Source organism: Pygocentrus nattereri, chromosome 22 (assembly GCF_015220715.1).
Source record: "Pygocentrus nattereri isolate fPygNat1 chromosome 22, fPygNat1.pri, whole genome shotgun sequence".
In the NCBI taxonomy this organism is placed as follows: domain Eukaryota; kingdom Metazoa; phylum Chordata; class Actinopteri; order Characiformes; family Serrasalmidae; genus Pygocentrus; species Pygocentrus nattereri.
The window spans coordinates 21,867,939-21,892,155 of record NC_051232.1 but is presented as its reverse complement, the minus strand read 5'-3'; the positions used below and the strand labels follow the sequence as shown (position 1 = coordinate 21,892,155).

Sequence of the window (24,217 nt, the reverse complement as noted above, 5' to 3'; positions counted from 1 at the left end):
GCAGTCCCATCCCAACCAACGGACTTTAAAGCTGAAGCCAAATCTGAGACCAGCATCTTGCTGTCATGGGTTGCTCCTCCGCAGAGTGGGCCGGACAATCAAATCACCGGATATGAACTGCTTTACAAGAGGAAAGATGAGAAGGAGGAGGTGAGCTTGTACCTTAAATAAGTTTTCAAAATTATTGTTTTCTGTCTCTACCAATTAAATTTTAAGTCCATTACTTTCAACGTGCCAAGCTAACCCTGACCAAGTTCAACAAAATGTATTAAAAGTGATATTTTTATTGACATACATTGTCAGTAAAAACTAAAGACCATTACTGCTGCAACAGTTACTCAACAAAGTCAGTTATTAGTTATGTAAAAAATTAAGTATCACATACTTAACAATAAAAGCCATCTAGAATGCTCCATGACAGACTGTAATACATTGCAGGACGTGTAGGGGGCGATTGAGCTTCTATTATATAGAAGATAAAAATAAAAGAGAAACATCTTATTTTCTAGCTTCTAGTACACATGCTTATAGCACTGGCATCTTAAATTAGGAGCTAGTTGATGTTAACTTGGTGAACTCTTTACAAGGTGGTAATTCACACAAAAACCTGCAGTTACTCCGAATCAAATATAGTCATGCAAATTTATTATGCTATCCTGAGCAAAAAACACTCGTTCTCTCATTGCTTTATATGACATGGTGTTTAGCGCAACCTGCTGTTAAGCTAGGCACTGTATGGTTTAGCAAAACTACAAAAAAAACTATGAACACAATATCCAGTATAAGTTATTGTCACATAATGTAACAATAACAACTAGAAAGTTAAAGTTTGTGAACAAACTTTAATTTGGCTTGAAAAACACAATTAAATTTATTAAAACGTTGAAAACTGTTGATAGTTGTTAAAATGTTGCCAAAATGTTGTAAAGCAGAAGCTGCAGTATCCGTGATGGTAATTCGTTGCTAGGTGCTACTGTGAATGAAGCTCCACCTTAAATTTTGTGCCACCTTATGTTTTTTTGCTATGTTAATTCAAGTTCCACCTTAAACACTGTGCCACCTTAAATTTAGTGCTATGTTTTTTCAAGTTCCACCTTAACTTTAGTGCCACCTTAAAAAGAGTTCCATTTTAAATTCGCTGCCACCTTAAAAGAAATTCCACCTTAAATTCTGTGCCATCATAGGTTTATTGTTTTGTTAATGAAAGTTCAACCTTAAATTCAGTGCTAACATAAATGCAGTTCCACTGTAATTTCAGTTTGAATTTTATTGTAATGTTAATTGCAGTTCCACCTTAAATTCTGTGCCTCCTTAAATTTAGTGATATGTTAATAGCGGTTCCACCTTAAATTTAATGCTATGTTAATAGCAGTTCAACCTTAAGTTTAGTGCTATATTAATTGAAGTTCCACCTTAAATTCTGTGCCACCTTAATTTTATTGCTATGTTAATTAAAGTTCCACCTTAATAACCGTGCCACCTTAAATTTAGTGCTGTGCTATTTCAAGTTCCACCTTAAATTCTGTGCCTCCTTAAATTTAATACTATGTTAATTGAAGTTCCAGCTTAAATTTTGTGCCATCTTAAATTTAGTGCTATGTTCATTGAAGTTTCACCTTAAATGTATTGTTATGCTGGCATTCTTCAAACGCAGACTGAAGACACATCTCTTAGCAGTTAAATGAGCATTGAATTAAGTATTGTTTGCAATATATCGTGCTGCACTTGTACATTATATTTTATGGTATTGCACTGTGTATTGTAGTTTACTGTATTGTATTGTATTGCATTGTACAGCGTAGAGTTCTGTGTTCAACTCTGCTCCTTTTCTCTCAGTATCTACAGTGACTTTTGTTTCTAGCAGTATCTGAGCTCAGGACTGTCTTTTTCTCTAACCTATTGGTAACTAGCAAAGACACTTTCTCTAGATAGACAAAGCACTTCTTGTAAGTCGCTCTGGATAAGAGCGTCTGCTAAATGCTGTAAATGTAAATGTAAATGCATGCTGCCAACATTCCGCCCATTCATTCCTTGTGGGACAAAAAAAAAAAAAAAAAAAGACTTTAAACGCAAATTTTCCAGAAACCATACATTAGATTGCTTAGAAAAGCACACTCCACAGGTATATGATCTATGATCTTGCAAAGTTTCGTGGTTCTAGCTTGAAAACTGTAGGAGGAGTAGCATTTACTATTTTGAGTATAGAATAATAATAAGATTACGAAGAACAGTAAGTTGGCTTTTTCAAGCCAACTTAATAAATATGATCACATTGAGCACCCCTGCTGCCTTGCACAGTTACTGTAGTGAATTATTCCTCCTTTGCTCCTGCAGAAACGTGTTAGCTTTGAGTCCACCACCACCTACCTTCTGAAAGACCTGAGGCCCTTCACCACCTACACCTTCCAGCTGGCTGCCCGCAGCAGACACGGAATTGGCGCTTACACCAATGAAATCTCGGCCGAAACACCGCAGACACGTAGGTCCCTTTCCAACTCCCTTATCATCCCGTCCCACAGCCTCAGGGCTGAGGGCAACTGCACATCCACAACAACTAGAATCCCTCCATTTTCTCGGAGCGTTCTTCAGTCTAAGACTTGATATCTCACAAGCATGAGAAAAATCGTTAAAGAAGGAAACCTGAGAAAATGGAACGGTTCAAAAGATCTTAAACTGACCCACGTGCCCTGTTTGGAAGGGGAAAAAAGTTGCATGGGCATTGTTCACTGAAACTGGTCAGTGAAGTCAATCGACAAGGTCACCTTGCTCAATACAACCCAACTTCAATGCGGCAAAAGGCAAAATTTCAGTGTACAGTGCTGAATTATTTATCACATTCCACATTGCTTCAGTTTAAAAGGGTTTTGTACAAGAGGCTGGTACACTGTGCCTTGTCTTTTGACGTTCTTCGTCAACCACAATTCTCCCCCTAGTTTGCATTTGCTCTTTCTACAAAGATGTGGAAAATTGAGACAATGGACTCAGCAAGCTGAAGTGGTGAAACACTGTAGAAAGCTCAAATGCAACTTATGAATAGTTGAAGCAAAAGACAGACAGATTTCCATTCACAATAGACTTCATATTTATCATTCATTTATTCAAATTGAGTTACAACTAAATGTATGATTGGCAGATTTATCAAAACTTCCAATTTGCAAATTGAGCTTCCATTTAATGAACACTCAATAAAAGCTCAGCCAATAAAAGAAAAGGAGGAAACTTTGATTTTGAAAGTTTCCAATTTGCAATCCCACTTTTTTGGTCTTTTTAAAGCCAATTTGAATAAATGTGAGGTCTTCTGAAGAAAGGAAGAGGGTGTAGATCAGGTAAGTATCAGTCCAGAAAGCCAGTCTCGCAGATGATGGGAAGTAGACTTGATGGGCCTGTTCTTTGGGGGAGAACTTTTTTGTCTGCATGTTGAAAGTCTTTAGGTCTTTAAGCATCAGTCATGTTTTCTTGGATTGATCAGGCTTTTACCTCAAACCAACAGGCATCGGAAAGGTTGGTGAGCAATGCAACATTTTTCAATTCTAGTAGAGCTGACACATCAACCTTTACATTTTTGGATTGATGGTAACTGCTTGGAGAAAAAAAGTTTAGGCCTCATGTTGAGTTAATTTACAGTTTGTTTACAAGTAAATGTTTGATTTAAATATGAGTCCTCTGTAGGTTTTAAGGCTAAAGATAGGTTCAGTGGCATCAACTAGTGAGTAAATAGTTAGCTTTTCCCAGGTAGGTTTTATGTTGTGAAGATTTCTTTTTACCACTCTTGCCTCGCCATGCATATACTGTGTTTGTGAGTTTATTCTGTTGATCTCCATAATAAAATTCTTTGACATTTCTTGTCATTTCCTTATATGTGATGCTTCATTTACATTAATGACCATTTTCTTTGAAACTTTCAGTTCTAATCCATGTGATTCGTCCTCATTTTTTGTCCTTTTATGTTTCCCTTTTTCTTTTTTTTGTGTTTGTGTTGTCCACCATCACCACCACCACCACCACCACCAAATTCATTTCAACCACAAAAACAAAACTGAAAACAAAAAAATCCTGCTACCACAACCCCCCATGAACCCCTTATCGGAAACCAATACAACACAAACGATCAAAACAACCCTTATAAATCAAATGGCAATACCCTGTCCCTTTCGAAAACGATCCACCTATCAGAGCCCTCTGCACCACCTCAGGAAGTCACATGTTCTAGCCCAAGTTCCACCAATATTCTGGTAAGTTGGAAACCGCCTCCTGTGGAGCTTCAAAACGGGATCATTACCAAATACACAATTCAGTACGTCGCTACAGAAGGAGAGGACACATCCTCACGGCAGATTTCGGAAATTTCTCCGGAAAATTCCCAGTACCTCTTGGAAAACTTGGAAAAATGGACAGAATACCGCATCACAGTGACTGCCCATACGGATGTCGGACCTGGGCCTGAAAGCTTGCCACAGCTCATCCGAACAGAGGAGGATGGTATGTTTTTGCCACAAAAACTGTTCTGACCCCTTTGCTAATCTGTACCCTTCGTACCTCAAATTCTTCTGGCTTCATGATCCTGCTTTTGACAGACTTTTGTCCGAAACTCCTAATTCCCTCCTTTCTCCCTTAAAAAAAAAAATATTATTTGTAGATTAATCCCACTAACCTGGATTTTTTGTGATGCCTCTGCTCGCTGTACTATTTAAAATTTTTGGATTTTTTGGGGTTTTTTTACTTCTTTTTGTCTTTTTGCTGGCAAGCCAATTTCAACAATTATATGGCATTTCTTTCCTCGTACCCCAGGCCTAAAACTTCCACTCCCAACTGTCTCTTTTTATTTTTTCTTAAATAAATTTATGTATTTGTATTTTTTTGAAACAAAAAAAAAATACAGTAAAGCTGCTGATCCACTTTTTTTTTTACTCTTTTTCAAAACACAAAAGAAATAAATGGACAGTGGGAAGCACAAAAATAAAGGAAGTCTTTTTTCACCAATGGCCCATACAATCTTTTTTTCTATATTCCAATTTTTTTATTTATTTTTTTCTATGCATCCTAGCCAAACCCTTTCTCGGTGCTTCAAAGTTTTGAAGGATCTGCTTTGGCTAATTTTTGTACATTTTTTTCCATATTTTGAATCCACTAAATCCATTTTTTTATGTCTTGCAAAAAATAAGGTCACCTATGCGACCTGTTTTTGGGGGTTGTTTTTTTTTTTTTTTTTTTTTTTTTAATTTTTACTTGCCATTGTTGAAATATCAGTGTCATGCACTTGTTAACAGTTTGCTGCTGCCCTTTTGTAGATTTTTAATCGCACCACCATCTTGCTGATGGGAGTTGTCCGGTCAGGGAGAAGGGGTCCGCTATAATGTTGACGTTTTTGTTTTTTTATCCCATGATTCCTTCAGTGCCCAGTGGCCCGCCTCGTAAAGTCGAGGTGGAGGCTGTCAACTCCTCATCTGTTAAAGTGCTGTGGCGATCGCCGGTGCCTAACAGACAACACGGGCAAATACGCGGCTACCAGGTGCATTATGTCAGGATGTTTAATGGGGAACCGATGGGCCATCCTGTCATCAAGGACATCCTGATTGATGATGCTCAGGTAAGCACACACCTGCACACTCCTCTGTATATCAGATTAAATCTTTCCCAGCATTCAGCATTTGAAAGTTTGAGGGCACTTATCTTTACAACATGCTTTTAACGCAAATCAGGATGTTTTCTGTAAATTGCAATGTTTATCAAGCAGTCTATATATTTAGCCATTTGTTCTGTTCACAATGCCACAGCCCACACATTTTATCTCCTTGTTAAGATGTCAGTACTCAAATCTTTATGGTTTATAAACTACCTAAAATGGGCTAAAAGTGTTTCTGTATAATGTGACTTGTATCTAAACCTTGTCTTTGTCATTTTTTGTATAGGTTAAAATGATAGTTGCCCTTCATATTGTGTCAAAATTTCATAACGCATGGACCAAAAGAAATGCTCTGAAATGGCCTAAAATACAATTCTTTTACATTAACATAACAAGTCAAGTTTCTTTTTTGTAGATATTTGTTCCAACAACAATATGTGCCTTTGACAATAATTTGTCAAGAAAACTGTCAAAACATTAGTAAGTTGAATTATGAAACATTTAAAACATGTTGAAAAAACAGCATGGCCAATTTATATACGGCAGACATAATATCAAGGCTATAATATCAGCTGATATTAACGACCTATGGTTTTATCAACATCTGCAATTAATGCACCAGAGTTTCCTACATTTGTAGTCATACATAATTGAGATTCAAACTTCCAGATGTATAACAGCAATACAGGCTGAACTGCTAAATCTAAAGACAAAACACCATAATGGATACAGTAACCAAAAGCATGTCAAATGTATCCTGACCTCACCGTTGATGCATGAATAACAAGTTGATAATACATAAGAAAAAACAAGAATTAACAGAAAAAATTTCTACTGTATATTTGACTTGAAAGCATCTGAATCATGTATATAATTTTCTGCACTGATTGGCTGCCCTCATTCATAAAGTAAGGCATCGCCAGCATCAATTTCAGAATGGATACATTTACAGAAAAACAATAAAGTTGGTAAGATGAAAGATTAGATATTTTGTGTTTCTGTACTATTTTGTTTAAACACAAGTCAAAGTGTGTACAAATCACTACTTTCTGTTTTAATTGGCATTTATATACTGTCCCAACTGTTTAGAACTGAGATTTATAAAAAAGAACCCCTGCTCTTCATGAACTTGAAGCTGAGTGCTGAAACTAAACATACTTAATGGACTAAAAAAAGGCTGCTTTATTATTACACAGCCTTTACATGGATGTCTTTCTTACTTCATTGAGTAGTTACAATTGATTAATTGATGTATTCATTTAAAAAGAAATTTTCATTGAATCTGAGTCATTTTGCCTCAACAGAAAAAAGTTAGCAGTTAACTCACTGTCTGTTAATGTTGCAACTTGATATATTCAGGCTACAGTAACTGCAGTGGAGAAGATAAAATAGCATATGTGGAAAGGGGGAAAATGGAAAATGGATATTGGAATCCCCTCATCTTAGATGGATATGGTTAATAATAGTAGTGACATTAATGCCGATGAATTTTTCCATCACACATATAGCCACATGACATGTACATGATTATATGGCTTTAAATTAGAAAGTGGGAATAGTGATCTGCCTGCGTGGCTACACATCCATCTAGAGGAGTTGCTGCAGGTTTTTCTGTGACTAAATGTGTGCGTAAATGTTACGTTCTAACGTAATGCTAACATAATGGAGTCTATTCATCACTAATTATGAACTGTCATCTAGCTGTTTTATACTGCAAAAAATGCTAGCCACATCAACTTAAATATAGTCAATATATCCAATATATATTGCATTGAGAATTGTTGTAAGAATATTATAAGAGTATTCAATCTATTTCTAGACATTTATACTTGTTTTATGTGATTTAGTGAAAGGAATATATATATATAAATAAATATATATATTAGATGTATTGACTAGATGCAAGGTGATTTCACTAGCCAATGTCATTTTCTGTAATGTACAGGATGTGCAAAATTCAAAGACCGCTTGTGATGTATTTAATTTCCAGTCAAGAGTGCAAGTTATTCATTTTTTAGGGAAAAAAAGCAGAAAACAAAGGACTACACAGAAGCCTCAACAGCTAATTATAATAGAAGATTTTTTTAATATTTCATTTTTCCACTCTTCACATTTACTACAGCCTCCATTCTTTTCAGAGGATGAGCTTTCAGTTTTTTAAAGAAATCTCCAGAATATTTTTCATGCCTCCAATTTCAGTCTTCGATGTTGGTTGCATTACAAATTGACACTCATTGATCAAGTCTATAAAAACTTCCACATCTCAAATGTCCAGTGTTCTGGTGTAAATGTTCTTATTTCTGTTTCCCATTCTCAGTAAGTGCTTCTTGTCAGCTACACATTCTTTCAGACTCATAGTGTTGAGTGTTTCATAGTGGAAGGATAGACAGAAACACCTGTAGATGTTTTCAGATCTGAATCAAGAGTGGAGAGTGGATTTTCTCCTCTCTCACAAAGATGAATGCTTTAAGTACCGTTTATCTGACGAGGACACTCTTGGTGGTCTATGAGGTCTTGCACAGTTGTTAGAAGTCATGGTTTCTCTTTTTTGAAGCACCTGTTTTTAACTTCTCAGAAGTATCTCCAGAAAATGAATTGCTTGTACTTAATAGCTGTTTTCACTGGAAATTTAAGAAATGAAGGTCTCTGACTTTGGCACACTCTTCCCCACAAGTCTGATAAGATATCACATTTATACATTTGTCCTGTGTTCCCCACCCTATCTCTGCATGTGTGGGTATTTTTTTTTTCTTGTAACTTAGCTTGTAACTTAGTTTCTGTTGTTTTTCTTCCTTATCGTCCAACCCCCTCGCATCTAAAACAGTGGGAGTATGATGATTCGACTGAATATGTGAGTAAAGATGAAAGTGTGTCTGAGAGTAAATCCTGTTTACTCCCACACCTCTTCACAACTAGCATGCGCTTCAGTGTGTGGCTTAACCATTAACGTCATTCAGATAAAAGCTAGCTCAAAGGCACATAGCTGATATTACTTATTCATGTGCCGATGTAGTGCTCTTTATGAGTTGCTGTGGGTAGACAGAGAATCTTTGGTAACACTTTACTACCCTGCTACATAAAATCAACATAAACATGCCAAGAACATGTCATTATATATGCATATAACGCTTAAATGCTGTCATTATGTCCAGTAATGTAATAGCGTCCTGTTATCATCACTGGTAAATATTATAATAGATAATTTCATAATGTTTGATGAGTAACCAGCAAAAAGTAGCATGTGACATAAGCCATCATGACATCAAACATTATGACAAGTTCAGGAAAATTACTGGTCATTTTCAGAGGTAACACTGTTATATTACTGTACAAAACTTGTCCTGTCTCATGACACCATATGACATCTACCTTGACACATTTGTGATGTAGTTATGTCACTGTTATGTAGCAGGGCTCAGTTGTTACCAAATGTATAGTGAACACAATACAACTACGTACAACATATGGGTGGTTTGATATAATAAACATTTTTGATATTGCATTATTCAATAATATTTGTCTTTGTTGGGACAAAAAAAAGTGTCCAGTTTTGTAGTTTTTTTGGGTCCCCAGGTAGGGACGTGAACACCATCCTACAGCACAGAAGGCAGATGTGTTACGCACTACACTATACCAATGCTAACGTTACCTAAAAGAACTGTAGTTCTCCTGTATTTCTCTTGTTTCTCATTTGCTGCAGACAGTGTTTCAGACATCTACATGCTTAATAAGAGGGACTTGCAAACTTATGTTACATCTGTGTGCAAGCAGTAGGCTTGCTGTTCGTTGGACAGTGTTGCCCAAGCGCACTTCACCCATTGCTTTAAGTTGTACCTTCATGAGATGTTGAATTGGTTTTAAAATTTTGGGCTCCGTTTGTTCCCACCCAAAACTTTTCATGGTTGTGTCCAGACATTTTTGAGTTCATGTCTGCTCCCACAAGACTACACTCTGTAAAGCTTGCTTTCTTAGCAACAGTAGATATGAAAAATGCATCTCTGGGCAGAGTAAGGATAGTTCAGTGATCCTTGTGTACTTTACACTATGGAGTTTTCATGTTAGCATGCTTTGACCTGGTTTTACTTCAACGTTTTAGGTTTTAAAACTACCTTTTTTTGCCTTCAGGAAATGGTCCTGACTGATTTGCAGGCAGAAACCACATACTCAGTTACAGTGGCTGCCTACACCACAAAAGGCGACGGAGCTCGCAGTAAACCAAAGCTGGTCACCACCATGGGTGCAGGTAGGAGTCTTTTAGCTCTCTGTTTTCTCTTTCTTATATGACTTCCTGTGAAAAAAGACCAGCATGCCATGCAACTGCAGCCTGCATGCCAGCAAGAATTAAACCTTTCCCCCCTTCAGCTATTAAAAGTGAACGCAAGTAATTGTCCTTTCAATTATGACAGCGATTGTAATTCCGCTCACTTACCGATTTGACTTTGAAATGCTGGCAGGGGTTAAGGAAATAATAGAGAAATATGTCAGGAGAGTGGTGAAAAAAAGACTTTAACAAATGAATAGAATGCTCCACAACCTCTCTGTTTTTCCATTGAAAGACTTAAAGTACACAATCAGACAGCATTTCTGCTGTTGTACCACTAATGGTGCTGCCATTCAGACCTATAAATGATCCCAGCTTATCCCTACTGTTATTCCTTAAGAACAATGCTTAATAGCTGATTGTATCTAAGGACTTGCCCAACTTTTACCAAATGTATAAAGGCTCCACATGTAAACCTTTTATGTAACAAAATAATCATCTGAAGTCTTTCTTAAACTCTACAAAATTGACATATTAGCCATTGAAAACATTTTAAATCTAGTCAATATTTGAAATCTTTCTTACTATGAAATTATTGTAAGAATATTATAAGATTATTTCGTTTTTTTCGTATTCTGTTTGGCAGATCATTTAACTTGTTTCAAGCATAAATACTTAAAATAAGCAAAATTGTCTGCATTATGTCTCTAAACAAGTAAAATGATCTGCCAATGGAATAAGACATTTCACAAGATTATGTAAAACAATTATTTAAAACAAGTGAAAACGAAACAATCTATAAATAAGTAAATAATCATAAAATTCTTGTGACAGTCTCATAATGGAAATGTTAACTAAATTTAGGATGTTTTTATATGCTAAGATATAATAGTTTTGCAATGAAGGGGTAGGGGAGAGTGATATGCTAACATTTTGTTTGTGTTAACATTTAGTTTTTTGCTAAATAAACATATTTGAACAATATGAATTATTTTCTACACAATAAACCACCACCTCACACCACCCCCAGCCCAGTGCACCTTAAATTCACTTAATGAGCAAGGACCACCAGAACCTTTTTCATTTTGCTGACTAGGTAGTCGCTGGATGGTAGTTGAAGAATTGTAATTGGCTGGCATGAATATTTCAGTCTAATAATGTTTAAAAACAGCTACCATTTTTAAACACAAAACGTTTTAGGCATTGCTCAAGCACATTTAATAAATTGACAAAAAAAGTCTAAGTACCTCTTAATTTTTTTTAATTTAAATTTTATCTGTGCAATCCCCCCCCCGTGATGTCATGGCCCCCACTTTTTTGAGAATGTCTGCTCTAATTTACCTTGTGTGAACTTGTGCCTGTATTCGTCTGTACAAGCACATAATTAAATTGAAGATGGAAATGGTCTGATATTATAACTTAGAAAACTACGTTTGCTTATGCTTTCAAATAATATTATTTTTTTATTTGTGTACTAAAATAACAACTGCCATTTTCACTTGAAGGGGTACTTTACTGTCATGGTCATGAGAAAGAATTTAAAAACTCTGATCTCCAAAATGATAAGGAAATGAAAAAAACATGGTTAACATGTGCTAATGTAACAAGCAGCATGTAACAATATTTTATTCTAAGTAATTTTCTATTGTTGCATTAACCATGAAACACTTACACAGGTGAAGGACAACTTGTGTTTTCAAAGAGTGTAAAAACGTGAAAATGTAAAAAAGAAAACAAAAGGTTTTTGAGGTTTTCTTTTGACAGCAGCCAATATTTGACCTCAGCTGTTTCTGTTTAGAAATGTATTACATTGCCTGCATTGCCTACAGTCATCATTACCTTCTGCCTTGTTTTTCTCAGTCCCAGAGAAACCTCGTCTTATGGTCAGTCCCACTAACATGGGCACGGCCTTGCTGCAGTGGCACCCTCCACCGAATACACACGGCCCACTTCAAGGCTACCGACTCCGCTTCGGACGCAAAGATGTGGAGCCTCTGACGGTCATAGAGTTCCCAGAACGTGAGAACCACTATACTACCAAAGAAATCCACAAGGGAGCGTCCTATACTTTCCGTCTCTCAGCACGCAATAAGGTGGGCTTTGGTGAGGAAACGGTTAAGGAGATCACTACGGCCGAGGACACACCCTCTGGTTTCCCACAAGGCATTGTGGCCGAAAGTGCCACCACCACCACCATTCAGGTCAGCTGGCAGCCCGTATTGCTAGCAGAGCGTAACGGAGTCATTATCAAGTACGCCCTTCAGTACAAAGACATCAACAGTCCCCGGAGTCCCTCCGAACTCTTCATCGCTGCCCCAGAGTCCACCGTCATTCTGGACGGGCTTAAAGCAGACACTACTTACGATATCAAAATGTGTGCCTTCACCAGCAAGGGTCCTGGGCCTTATAGCCCTAGCATCCAGTTCAGAACGCAACCATTGGATCAAGGTAGGAGGCCCACCCCAACCCCTCCAAAACCCCTCAAATCAACCTCCAACCAACCAGCCTCTTCTTCCAACCTTGCTCAACCTTACCCCAACATTCAGCAAGCAAGTGGCGGGTTTCAGAAGGGATGTGTTTCCAGAATTAGCCTGGGGTTAGCCCCAATCATAGGGTCCTCATGTGAAATTATAGTTAGTATCTCCACAAGGAAAGCCTAGAAGTTGGTAAGCAAATGGTAATTTCCAGGTAAACAAAGGTAAGACAAAGGTATCGGGCTAGCCCTCTTTAAGCCGTGCTGTAGAAGAGAAAAATGTTACCCAAGGTAAGGCCCTAACGTTTGGCCACTCCTCTAAAAGGAGTAGAGAGTAAGACAATGGTTCTGTGTCGGCCATGCTTGTCTAAATCATCTGCTCCACCTTTCTTTTAGCAGTGTTTGCAAAAAATTTTCACGTGAAAGCTGCCATGAAGACCTCGGTGCTGCTGACGTGGGAGATACCAGACAACTACAACCCTGCGCAGCCGTTCACAGTGAGAGAACTTCACAAAATTGCATTTTGGCATTTTCTGAGTACAACGTGTTATGCTAAAACTGTTTGAAATGTAATTTACTTATACTCAAGTTTGCTGGCTTTAATTAATTCAACAGTTACGTAGGTAGTGGCAGTAAAGCCTTTCTTGCTTACATTTGGGTCAGTTTGGCCTCAGTTTGTTGATGCTGTACTGATTAATAATAAGGTTGGTTAGCCAGCAAATATGCTAGAATTTTACAGAACTGAGGTGGCCACCTTAAGTATGTTTAATCTTTGTCTTTGTAGATCCTGTATGATAATGGCCAAAGCGTAGAGGTGGATGGGAAACTGACCCAGAAGCTGATTACCAACTTGCAACCAGAGACGCAGTACTCCTTCCTCCTGACCAACCGAGGAAATAGCGCCGGTGGTCTACAGCACCGTGTTTCCACCATGACTGCCCCAGATATCCTGCGCACCAAACCCTACTTGATTGGCAAGACCAACTCCGATGGCATGGTCACAGTGCAGCTGCCCTCTGTGCAGACCACAGAGAAAGTCAAGTGAGTGAGGGCAACAGAGCAAAAGCTCAAGTAATACATACATAGAATATTAAAACTATCATTGCTATGTTAAGGGTGATTTTGCTGTTAACTGTAAAAAGAGACATTCAGAATGGTGTGATATGAAATGGTTGATTGTAGAGAAACCAACTCAGATTTCTTTACAGTGGTGCTGATAGAACCAGGAGTTGCAATGTCAACAGCGCAAATATAGACATTTTATTTACTATCCAAAACCACCAGTGAACCTACACATTTTATATGTAATGGTAATACTAGTTAAATAATGGAAGCCAAAATCTGCTCTCAAAACTAACATCTCAGGCGTCAGGCAGCATATTCATTACATCTCATGTAATAGCTTTTGTGACATCCAATTGTGATCACCATTACTGTGAACACTTCTGACTAGAACAGCGCATTTCACACCAAACCACTCTGAATGACTTTGTTTACATCTTAACCTTTTATTTGGCAGAAATTTTGAAAAATTGGTGGAATTCTCCTTAAAAGTGTTATGTCTTATTTTCGGTGAGGGTTGGTCGATGAATGCGTCCCGCAATGTTGAAAACGTAGATTTTTATTCTAAGCTTATTTTAACCTCAAGTTCCACAGCTTTATACATAGCTCAATCAAATCATACAGAACTGTGAGGTACAGCACTTTAATTAAGTCTACAATTTTTTATGCTACATTTAACATTTGTAGCTTGACTCTGTTGCTGGAACTACACAGTTGGGCTAACAGCTTAGCATTTCTCTCTCCAACTTCTCATCCGAAACTGCCTCTCTCCCTCTCTCTTCTTTCCTGGCTCTTTTCTCAGTCCATCTTTTTTTTTTTTTTTTTGATTCCTCCTCTCCTTTCTCTTCCCTCTGCCAGGGCTTAAGCTAATTAGCCAGCCATTAGCCTCCCTCTCTGGTCCACTCTGCCTTCCTGGCTAGTGCTAGCAGTGTTATGTCCAACCCAGTCTCCCTAACCTTGGCATAGCCTTTATCTGCCCGTCCTCTTCGTGGGGAAACCCCTCTCATCTCTGCCAGACTGCAGACAGAGCCAGAATCCCCCACCCCCCACTCTTCTTCTCTTGGAGCTAACTGAGGTTTAGCGAGATGTTAAATGCACTAATCGTTCTTCTGTGAGATCTTAGCGCAAGTGTAACAAAAAATAAACAGCCTGTGTTGGGCTGCTGGTGACATTCAGGCCCTTTTTATTTACTCTTTCTGTTGTCTTTTATCAAATGTGTTGTTTAATCCAGTGTTGTTTGAAGTGGATTAGGAAAAGGCTTGTGCATATTGATTGGCTAATCTCAGCAGACCTTGTGTTTCTATAAAGAAAGCCCTTGGTAGATAAGGAAAAGAAAAGTTCCTTCATGCTTCAACTGCCATGAATAAGTAAACACATTCCTTAGCCAGTTAGAAAGGATCTTGGTAGGGAAAAATAAGATACACTTTAATACAAATCTAAAGGTCATTATTTAATTAAAATTTTTGTCCGTAGGGGATACTACATTGTTGTGGTCCCTCTGAAGAAACAGCGGGCAGGGAAGTTCGCCAAACCCTGGGACAGTCCAGATGAGATGAACCTGGAGGAGGTATGAAGAGTTTCATCCTCACCAGAGCTATTCAACATGATCAGTATCCTCTCTGTCCTAAACACTAACAAAGCTACCCAGATAGCAAGAGGACAATAAGCCACTGTTGGCCCTCTGACAGGAAAGCTGGCGGCCCCACTGACTTTTGCTCATCATTTTCTGGGCAACCCACCGGTGGTTACCGGAGTATTACACAAAATGTTACTTTTCACTGCTCATTTTTCTACTCATAGTTCAATTCACTTATTTTTCCAACATTTTTTTTACATTAGCATTTGTTTAAACCATTTTTGCAGCAATGTTATAAACAAAGTTGATTATACAGCTGTAACCAATCTAGCACAATGTCAGCAACCACATTTTCACAGCCTAGTCATATTTTTTTCTCTCAATTGTTTGTAATCTTTGTCTTATTGTTTTATTTTACAACATAAAAGACTATGTACATTGACAATCTGTTTCAGAAGATTAAAAACTAGTTAGACCTTGTATGCAGGACAATAATCTAGGTGGTCCAAGAGTTTAATAGCAGTAGCATACAGGCAGCGGGGTGCCGGTATTATCAAATCAGTGGACCGATACATGCTTGACATATTGGTATTGTTCTTTTTATGAAAAGAGCTACAAAGAGTTTTAAGTGCAGCAGACTCAGCCATGAGTGGGGCTGCACAATAAGGGCAAAATACTAGTATTGCAGTCATATTGTTACACGTTGCACTTGCAATATGACTTGCAATGCATTAATTACACATTCATGCAGCCTAAAATGATATCAACTTGCATTATTTTAGTCCTTTGATGGATCATACTAATACCAAGAGTCATCAAAACACCCACAGAAACTCAATCTGTAATTAGCCAGAGGGCTCATTTGCATATTATAGCCCTCTGTAATGTTAGTATAGCATAGGCTAACAATACAATAGTTAACAAATGGTATATTGACATTATAAAGTTTATGCAACTACATTGCTACATAGTGTGATTCTGATACAGCTTGTTGTACGCCTGGTGGACATCTGGACAGCTTTCACCAACACCAAGAACGAAGTTTCAAGTTCGTTAAGTTTCTCAAGAAGAGAGCATTTCACAACAAACCACTTTGAAGAACTTTGTTTACATTTTAACAGTTTAATTATGCAGAGCATAAAGTCCCCATAAAGTTAAAACATCGGCCTGCATTATTTTGTCCAAAAACACTTGCAGTGACTATTTTCTGAATCACTTACCAAAGTAATGCACTTTTGCTGGATCTTGAATACCATCAACAGAAGCTGTCTAAAACATGTAAAACTTTGACTGGCCATTATTAGGACTGAGTAGTATTCAGAAAGTTTTCATATCATTACAGATACCCTGACTTGCAAATTCCTGAACTATGCAGATCCTTTTTTAAATCACAGACTAAAAGCAGGTGTGACTTAAAGCAGAACTGAGTGTGAGGTGTCTACTTTAACATATTCTTACGAATACTTACTGACATTAATAACACGCATGCGGAGAGTAATCCAGATGTCCAATCAACATTCTAGATTTTGGTTTTGTGAGTGGTTAGGTTGGCTCATTTGCATATTGCAGCCTTCTGCCATTTCACTGTAGCATAGGCCACCATTGTGATAGTGATAAACAGGGGATATAGTGGACTGTGCAGCCCTAATATGCACTGTAAAGTCCTGAAAAAGGTGAGAGATTAGAAATCTAGTTTTCCCACAACTTTTCCCCAGAAGTTTCATCAAAACAAGCAACATCAAAACTCCAATCTGAGCATTAGCGACAATGATGACAACATGGAAAAGTAGCTGCACTCAAGCTGCTGCGGAATGGCCATTCAGTCTGGCTTTAGAAAAGCAAGACAGAGAGAGACAGAGAGAGGGAGGATGAGTTCAGCACTCTCAGCCCAGTCATTCCATCATTCCGCCTCTGCTGCCTACATTCTGTAGAGCAACTAACGCAGAGCTGCATTCATATGCAAATGGTCCCTGATAGGCTAATGGACGCAGCGCTACTGCTAACACCATAATGTGTTGCCTCTTCTTTTGAAGAGCAGACATTGATGATTAAGAGAGGGTGAATAGAGAGAGGGAGAGGCAGTGAGAGGAAGAGAGATAGAGAGGGGAAATTTTATCACTGTAGCACACCGTGTTGCATTATTTTTTTGCCAGGGAAAATATTTGATGTGCTTTTTAAATAATGAAGAAGCACAGAAAGCTTGAGAAAATGTAAGTGTTCTGATCTTGTCCAGTGTAGCTTGAGCATCTAATATATAATAAAATATAAAGTAATAGCGCTAATTTGTGACCTAGGAAACTTTAAAAGCATGCATGTGAGCACAGTCATGATAAATAACACTTAAGCGGCTTATTGCTTTTACAGAACTGGACAACATAAAATATGATAAAATACACAATTTTTCAATGCATCAGTCATTAGTCATAGTAATAATCTGTCAAGAAATGTAGTACCTTCCAAGCCCTTGTGTCACAAAGGCCAAAAACACAAGGCCCACAGGCCAGATTATGTCTGCTACACAATCCTATCCGGCACCACAAAGGTGTTTTAATTTTCTGTTATTATTAGCCTGTTTCACAATGTGCTGCAATACCCAACTTGCACTGCAACATAATGTGCTCTGACTCTCCTACCCAAACAACAATCTATGGGACAGCGGTTACACCTTAATTCAACAGCAGCCATATCACAAAAAATCCACTTCAGCTGCAGTACAACCAATATAAACACTTAATATTAACTTAGCAATTGAGCTAGAGTCTTAATGACCTTGAAAGAAAGGATACCAGGTGTATATTCCAAACAAATAGGTAGGTTTATAGCTACAAATAGGTAAGACTGAGCTCCTGGGGGCATTCAAGTTTTGAATATTTCAAGTGTCCATGTGATATTTCAAAGTCTACTAAAATTGTATGTATTTTACTGTTGAAGTTTTGGCATATTTTGAAAAAACAATGGCCAGTTCTGGTTATAGCACAACAAAGAAAATTTTAAAAACCCTCTGGCCCACAGAGTTGATGAGTTTTTAATATGGCACTTTCACTGGTTGAGTTTGACACCCCTGCTTTAGAGTATGGTGCCAAGCACTCCCATGTGGAATTCTGATATATGCCAAAATATGAATTTCAAATATGCAAGATACATCAGCATGTATGGATTTCTCTTATAGCCACACTGTAAAACATTTTTTAGCTTGCAACAAAAAAAGCTTGGTACAGAATTGTTGTTTCCTCAATTTTTGTAAAATATTAGTTATACTTACTGACATTTTTCTCAACACTAAAATTTTTTTTTAGCTGAGCTGACATGAGATTATGTTTGTTATACTAAAAAGTACAACTAGGCTTGAGCAAAGCTCTTTCAGTTGTACTAACTTGTCTTTCTTTATTGAACTAAGAACATTTAGTTCATGTAATCACTACATTCCATCAGTAAACAAAGCTTTCTGAAGTTAACTAAAAATGTTAACTGGAAATCAGTACTAATAAATATTAGGTTGACACAGCTGGTGTCAATGTTAAAGAATATAGTGTTCACTGGTATGTGGGCATGAACTGATTACACCAGAAAGCATCTTCAAGCAAGTGCTGTAGTTCTCTAAACAATATATACAGACCTTACTGTACTACTTGGACTGGGAATAGTCCACCAACCAAAAATATCCAGCCAACAGCATCCTGTGACCTCCGATGAAAATCAAGAGCAGAAGTAACTAACAGGTGGACCGTGGTCCGAGTCCATACCCATACTCCTGGACTTATAACCAATAACCTATGAGAATTATTTAATTTCGATGGTGTGGTCCTATTTTAATCGCTGTACATTTTCTAGCCTTTACAGTACGGCCCGGGAAACTTACAGACCAATCACATGCATTGTAAATATCACACATGATGCTACTCAGCCAATCAGATCTGTGCATTATGATGTGCACCACAACTCGAATGAGTGAGTCCCACACAAAGGAGAGACAAGGCAGAAAAGAGAGTGAGACAGATTATTTTACATGGCTTTCTCTAAAAAGAGAAAAGTGACAATAAATGCTGTTGAAATATTACTGAATTGTTCTTTATTATATTTTACATTCGGTTAACTAATACTAGATGCAAACTAGACACTATGATGAATCATAATGCAAGTTAGACACTATGATGTTCTGAACCTTGAAGAAATTTTCTTTAACTGGACTGAATTTTAATGAAATACCTATGGTCTAGAGAACGACTAACAACAACTGTGCAGGAACAGATGCACTGTTGTCTCTGACTTTATATCTATAAGGTGGAGCAATAAGTGAGGAGTGTCTATGAGAGTGGACAGTGAGTGGACAGTGTTTAAAAACTCCAGCATCACTGCTATGTCCAATACACCACCCAAATAATACCTGACAGACTGCAATCTGTAAACTAGGAGTGCTTTAAAAATGGCTACTGAGTGTGTACATATGAGTGGGAGAGAGAGGCAGCAAAAGAATGAACATCTGAAGCCTACCTTGCTGTCCTAATATACTTGTCCCTTATCAGATATGGAGGTCTATGGTCAATTTGTTTGTCACTTGCAGCTTGTAAAGGTGGATTCCTCGTGGCTGCATCAAAAATTAAGAAAAGTAAGCAACATTAGTCTGGAACACTCACCAAACAAAACGGATGAGAATATGCTAATCCAAAAAAGTAAGTTAGGCAGTGTGAAAAATATACAAATCAACAAGAAAGAGAACAGGCATATGCGATAGAATACAAGGAACATGTTAAAAACAGTGTAATATGTCTTTCACTCACAGCCTTGAAAACTCTATTGTTTGTCTGCAGCAGTTTTGCAAAGTAAAGAAAAAAGCAAAGCATCGCCAGTTCTAAGCACTAGTTATAAATACAACTTAAAATGCATACAATATAACTATAAGATAGGTACTAGCAATAAAATAAACAACCATAAAACTGAAAGCACCTGGGACAAGCTGCAAGTCCTGATCAGTACCCAACCAGATGGATGGCTGTAGGAAGATAGAACATTTGGTAAATGTTTAAAATAGCTCTGTTGGTCTTCCAGCAGAGCTAGGATATTAACCTAACTTAACCTGCTAACAGTAGCTAGCTAACTAGGCTTGCGCCAATAGTTTAGTTAGCTAGTTAAGCAGTTATTCTCGTTTATTAAAATTGAATATAAATTCAATTCAAAACGGTATTTTAAAAAACAGACTTTTCTCTTACTTTGTGAGAGCAAACATTCATCTAAGAGGTGACTTGCTAGCTTAGCTAGCTAGCTGCCAAAGCAGATAATGGCTTAGTCACTGGTAGCAAGTGATGTTCATTTTTATTTTAACATATGAAGAGTTCAACACTACCAAATCATAAGATTAAGTGTGAGTGAGTGCCTGACTGGAAAAAAAACGTTGGTACATCGAATAAACCAAGCATTTAACTTACTTAAGTTACCGAGTGCGTTTTGAAGCCTTCCGACGTTTCCAGAAGCTGCTCTACGCGCGCGCTTCCCGCCTCTGCTGTGGAGCGTTAGCGACGGCTCGGACCTCAATACGGGTACAGTCTGCCTCAACATAGGTGGAATCTTCCTCGATACGGGTACAATCGTCCTCAATATAGGTGGGATCTTCCTCAATACGGGTACAATCTGCCTCAACATAGGTGGAATCTTCCTCGATATGGGAACAATCTTCCTCAATATAAGTGGGATCTTCTTCAATACGGGTACAATCTGCCTCAATACGGGTACAATCTGCCTCAATATAGGTGGGATTTGCCTCGATACCGGTACAGTCTTCCTCAATATAAGTGGGATCTTCCTCAATACGGGTACAATCTGCCTCAAACGGGTACAATCGTCCTCAATATAGGTGGGATCTTCCTCAATATGGGTACAATCTGCCTCAAAGTAGGTGGGATCTGCCTCGATATGGGAACAATCTTCCTCAATATAAGTGGGATCTTCTTCAATACGGGTACAATCTGCCTCAATACGGGTACAATCTGCCTCAATAAGGTAGAATTAGCCCTTACATTTCTTTCCGAAATTCACTCGTACCCGTCCCAACTGCGGGTGTGCTAAAACTCTCAGCTTAAACTGCCGCACATTAGCTTAGCTCGTGCAGACTCTACATGTTAGATGGGTTATTAGCCCGTTAGCATGTTAGCTAGCATTAACAAGCTAACGGACAGCCTACTATATGAAAATGTACTCAGCTACCGTTACGGAGAATGTACAGTATAACAGCTAACGGCTGTTTTTGTTAACTTTTGCAGCAAAAATATTTATATGTGTAGTTTTGTGCACTGGGTTTGATATAACTCACTCCGTCTTTATAGAGAATCAGATGGACAGAGGCGACAGAGTCAGTTGGCTTAACAGCAGGCCAGCCCAGGTACTGGAACTCATGGAAAACGTCAACTTATATGTAGTTGTCCATTTATAATGATGGGGCATATATTTCAGCATTATATCAATATGTACTAACATATATGCGCAATATATATGTAACAATATGAGGTAGAAAAATCAAATATGAATGCCATATATTACTTATATGCTGGCTTCATGTTAATAGTTACAATTGGTGTAAACTAAATCCTAAAACACGCACATTGTAAGCTGTGCGATAAAACCATTAAAACATGACATGTGAACAATAACCATTGTACAGTAACTGCATAAACAAGTGACTGATCAATATGACATATTCATTATTTTTTCCCAACTATCAATAGATTGATTAATTGATTGAGTCAGGTGTGTGTTTGTATGTTTTAAATATATTTATAATAGCTTTTGTGCCCGAACTTGTTTTGCTGGTGCATTCTGTCAGTTCCAATTTTGAGTATGATACATATTGTGTCTTGAAGTATCAAGTATCATGATGTTATGTCTTTGCCGTGTCACCCACCCTTAACTCTGATTAGCTAAACGTTTACAGACTGTTTTGTTTGGTAATCATTATCATGATATTGCCCTCTGTGCTATTAGCAGAGGAGCACTGATAGCACATACAATATAGAGGATGTTGAAATGGCGAATGCAAAATGAAGATCATGATGTTGAAACAAGTGCCTGAGGTCAGTTTGGATCTCTGCTGCTTCATTAAATCTCAAACATATACCTAAGTTATTCTGTGAAAAAGCAAGCAATTACTGCCTATTGATAAGCACTGAGGCTGTAATTGCTTGCATCTTGTTGGACAGCTTGTCAACCGAAAGACGAAGACAGTGAGTCACCTTCAAGGACAGACAGAGTTTATTAGTTTGTCAATAGTGGTGTTCAGAAGTGTTTTGGGAGTTGTGTGAAGGGCAGACGGATTGAGCGCGATGTGACGGGCCACTTGGATTGAAGACGCTATCATACACACACACAGTGCTCTCATCTACCTTTCATATTGTACCTATATATTTTTCTTTTCATTTCTCCTTTTCTTTCTTTTATATATATATATATATATATATATATATATATATATATATATATATATTTGTTTCATTGCTTTTTTTTCTTTTTTTTCTTAATTACCCTTCTGAAGCACAAATATAACCTGTTTCACACTGTGTAGAATCAGTGTGTAGAATCTGTGTAGTCTCTATGTTTCTGAGTGTAGTATGAGGTTGAGTTTAACAGAACTCTTGAGTGATCTGCTTAGTTACTCAGAAAAGCTGCAGATTGTAAGAGATGTATGAAGTGTTAGATCAAAGAGAGCATAATGAAAAATGATACAGATCTGAAGAGCTACTGCCTTTTTCTTCTCTATCCAAGATTCAAAAGTGGGCAATAGTGTGCAAGATACCCAGTAAATGTGTATATGAAAGAGAGTGTTTATTCTTGTTTATCTATATATATATATATATATATATATATATGTGTGTGTGTGTGTGTGTGTGTGTGTGTGTGTGTGTGTATATATGTATGTATGTATGTATGTATTAGGGCTGTCGAAGTTAATGCGATAATAACGAAGTTATCAATTTAATGCGATTAAAAAATAGTGCTGTTAATGAAAATTCTGTTTGGCCCTACAAGTCTTCCATAGTTCATGTTGTGTGCGGCGTCTCTCATTAAGAGTAGAGGAGTAAATGTCTGAATACAATCCGACTGAATAGAGTCGGATTACAGACTCAGACTGAGGTGTTTATTCTCACTCTGTTCAACTGTCTGATGAAAATCTTCGTTTACCTGCTCGCTACAAGTAATCCGATGCAGAATGACTCGCATGCGTGGAGCAGCGTTTAGAGTAACCGTTACCATGACAGCGAACGTCACGTGATATCCAGTCCACGTGAGATGAGTTTCCAGTTGGCGTCTACTCACTAGCCATGTGTACATGCTGTTTACATGCTGTAGCACTGTGGTATGACACTACATGTCTTTAATGAAGTCCAACTTTGGGTAATTTATTTTCTAGATATAAATATTAAATATAAATATTTTCCAGATATACATATCTGAACTGAGACACAGTAGTATGTGACTACATGTCTTATATTTGAGACTGCAGCTCCCTAATCTACTACAAACCCAATGTTGTGTTTTGTAGGTTCAGCATTACTGCCTAGTATGTGAGTGAATAAAACTCCCTTGCCGTTTTCTCTTGTCCCAGCAGTTTTTAACATGAATACATTTAGCATAAAATGTGTTCACCATTTTAATTGTAACATTTCACTTAAAAATCCTTATTTTCTATAACATTTACACAGACAAAGAAATGTGTGTGGGGGGGGTCTTTCTGCTGCTTCCTCTGCTTTTGGCTTTTCATGTGTTTGCATGGAAGGGCAGAGATGTCCCAGAACAGACCATACCACCAAATTTAACTTACTACATATGGAAACAAAATGTTTTCTTTGATAAAATGGTCCTGACTGAAGTTTATATCACAATACCTACACATTATAAATAGATATAAACTGAGTTTCTCATTAGGTTGAATGGGATTTGTGCCAGCATGTCCTCTAAAGCCTATCCAACCTAACCAAAGGAGCTATGAAATCTCACAGATAGGCAGATTTGATGGCAGAATTAATATAAAAACAAAGGTTAGTCAACAACCCTTAAAAACAAATCTCAACTCATGTTCGTTCTCTGTCTTCTTTTCTCATGTAGCTTTTGAAAGAGATAAACCGGACGAGTGGTGGTCTGCGGTTCCGGAGACAGGTCGAGCCTAAGCCATACATTGCTGCGTATTTCAAAGAGTTGCCCACGGAGTTCACTCTGGGAGACACCAAGATGTACGGA

The 24,217-nt window shown here is 37.7% G+C and overlaps 1 protein-coding gene across 50 annotated transcripts in view; it reads left to right on the top strand.

Annotated features, from left to right (window-relative positions):
• LOC108427456 (protein tyrosine phosphatase receptor type D) overlaps positions 1-24,217 on the top strand; it is a 713,922-nt gene that overhangs the window by 609,355 nt on the left and 80,350 nt on the right. For 20 of the 50 annotated variants that reach the window (XM_017697632.2, XM_037532739.1, XM_017697621.2 and 17 more), the window contains 11 exons: positions 5-150; positions 2,335-2,479; positions 4,174-4,479; positions 5,394-5,587; positions 8,448-8,474; positions 9,749-9,866; positions 11,745-12,332; positions 12,754-12,854; positions 13,142-13,398; positions 14,893-14,986; positions 24,086-24,217. The exon at positions 24,086-24,217 is cut by the window's right edge and continues 78 nt beyond it. In XM_017697632.2, coding sequence (XP_017553121.1) covers positions 5-150; positions 2,335-2,479; positions 4,174-4,479; positions 5,394-5,587; positions 8,448-8,474; positions 9,749-9,866; positions 11,745-12,332; positions 12,754-12,854; positions 13,142-13,398; positions 14,893-14,986; positions 24,086-24,217 — 2,108 coding nt within the window. The remainder of the gene's footprint in view (positions 1-4; positions 151-2,334; positions 2,480-4,173; positions 4,480-5,393; positions 5,588-8,447; positions 8,475-9,748; positions 9,867-11,744; positions 12,333-12,753; positions 12,855-13,141; positions 13,399-14,892; positions 14,987-24,085) is intronic. The other 30 variants (XM_017697645.2, XM_037532745.1, XM_037532751.1 and 27 more) reach the window with 4 other exon arrangements.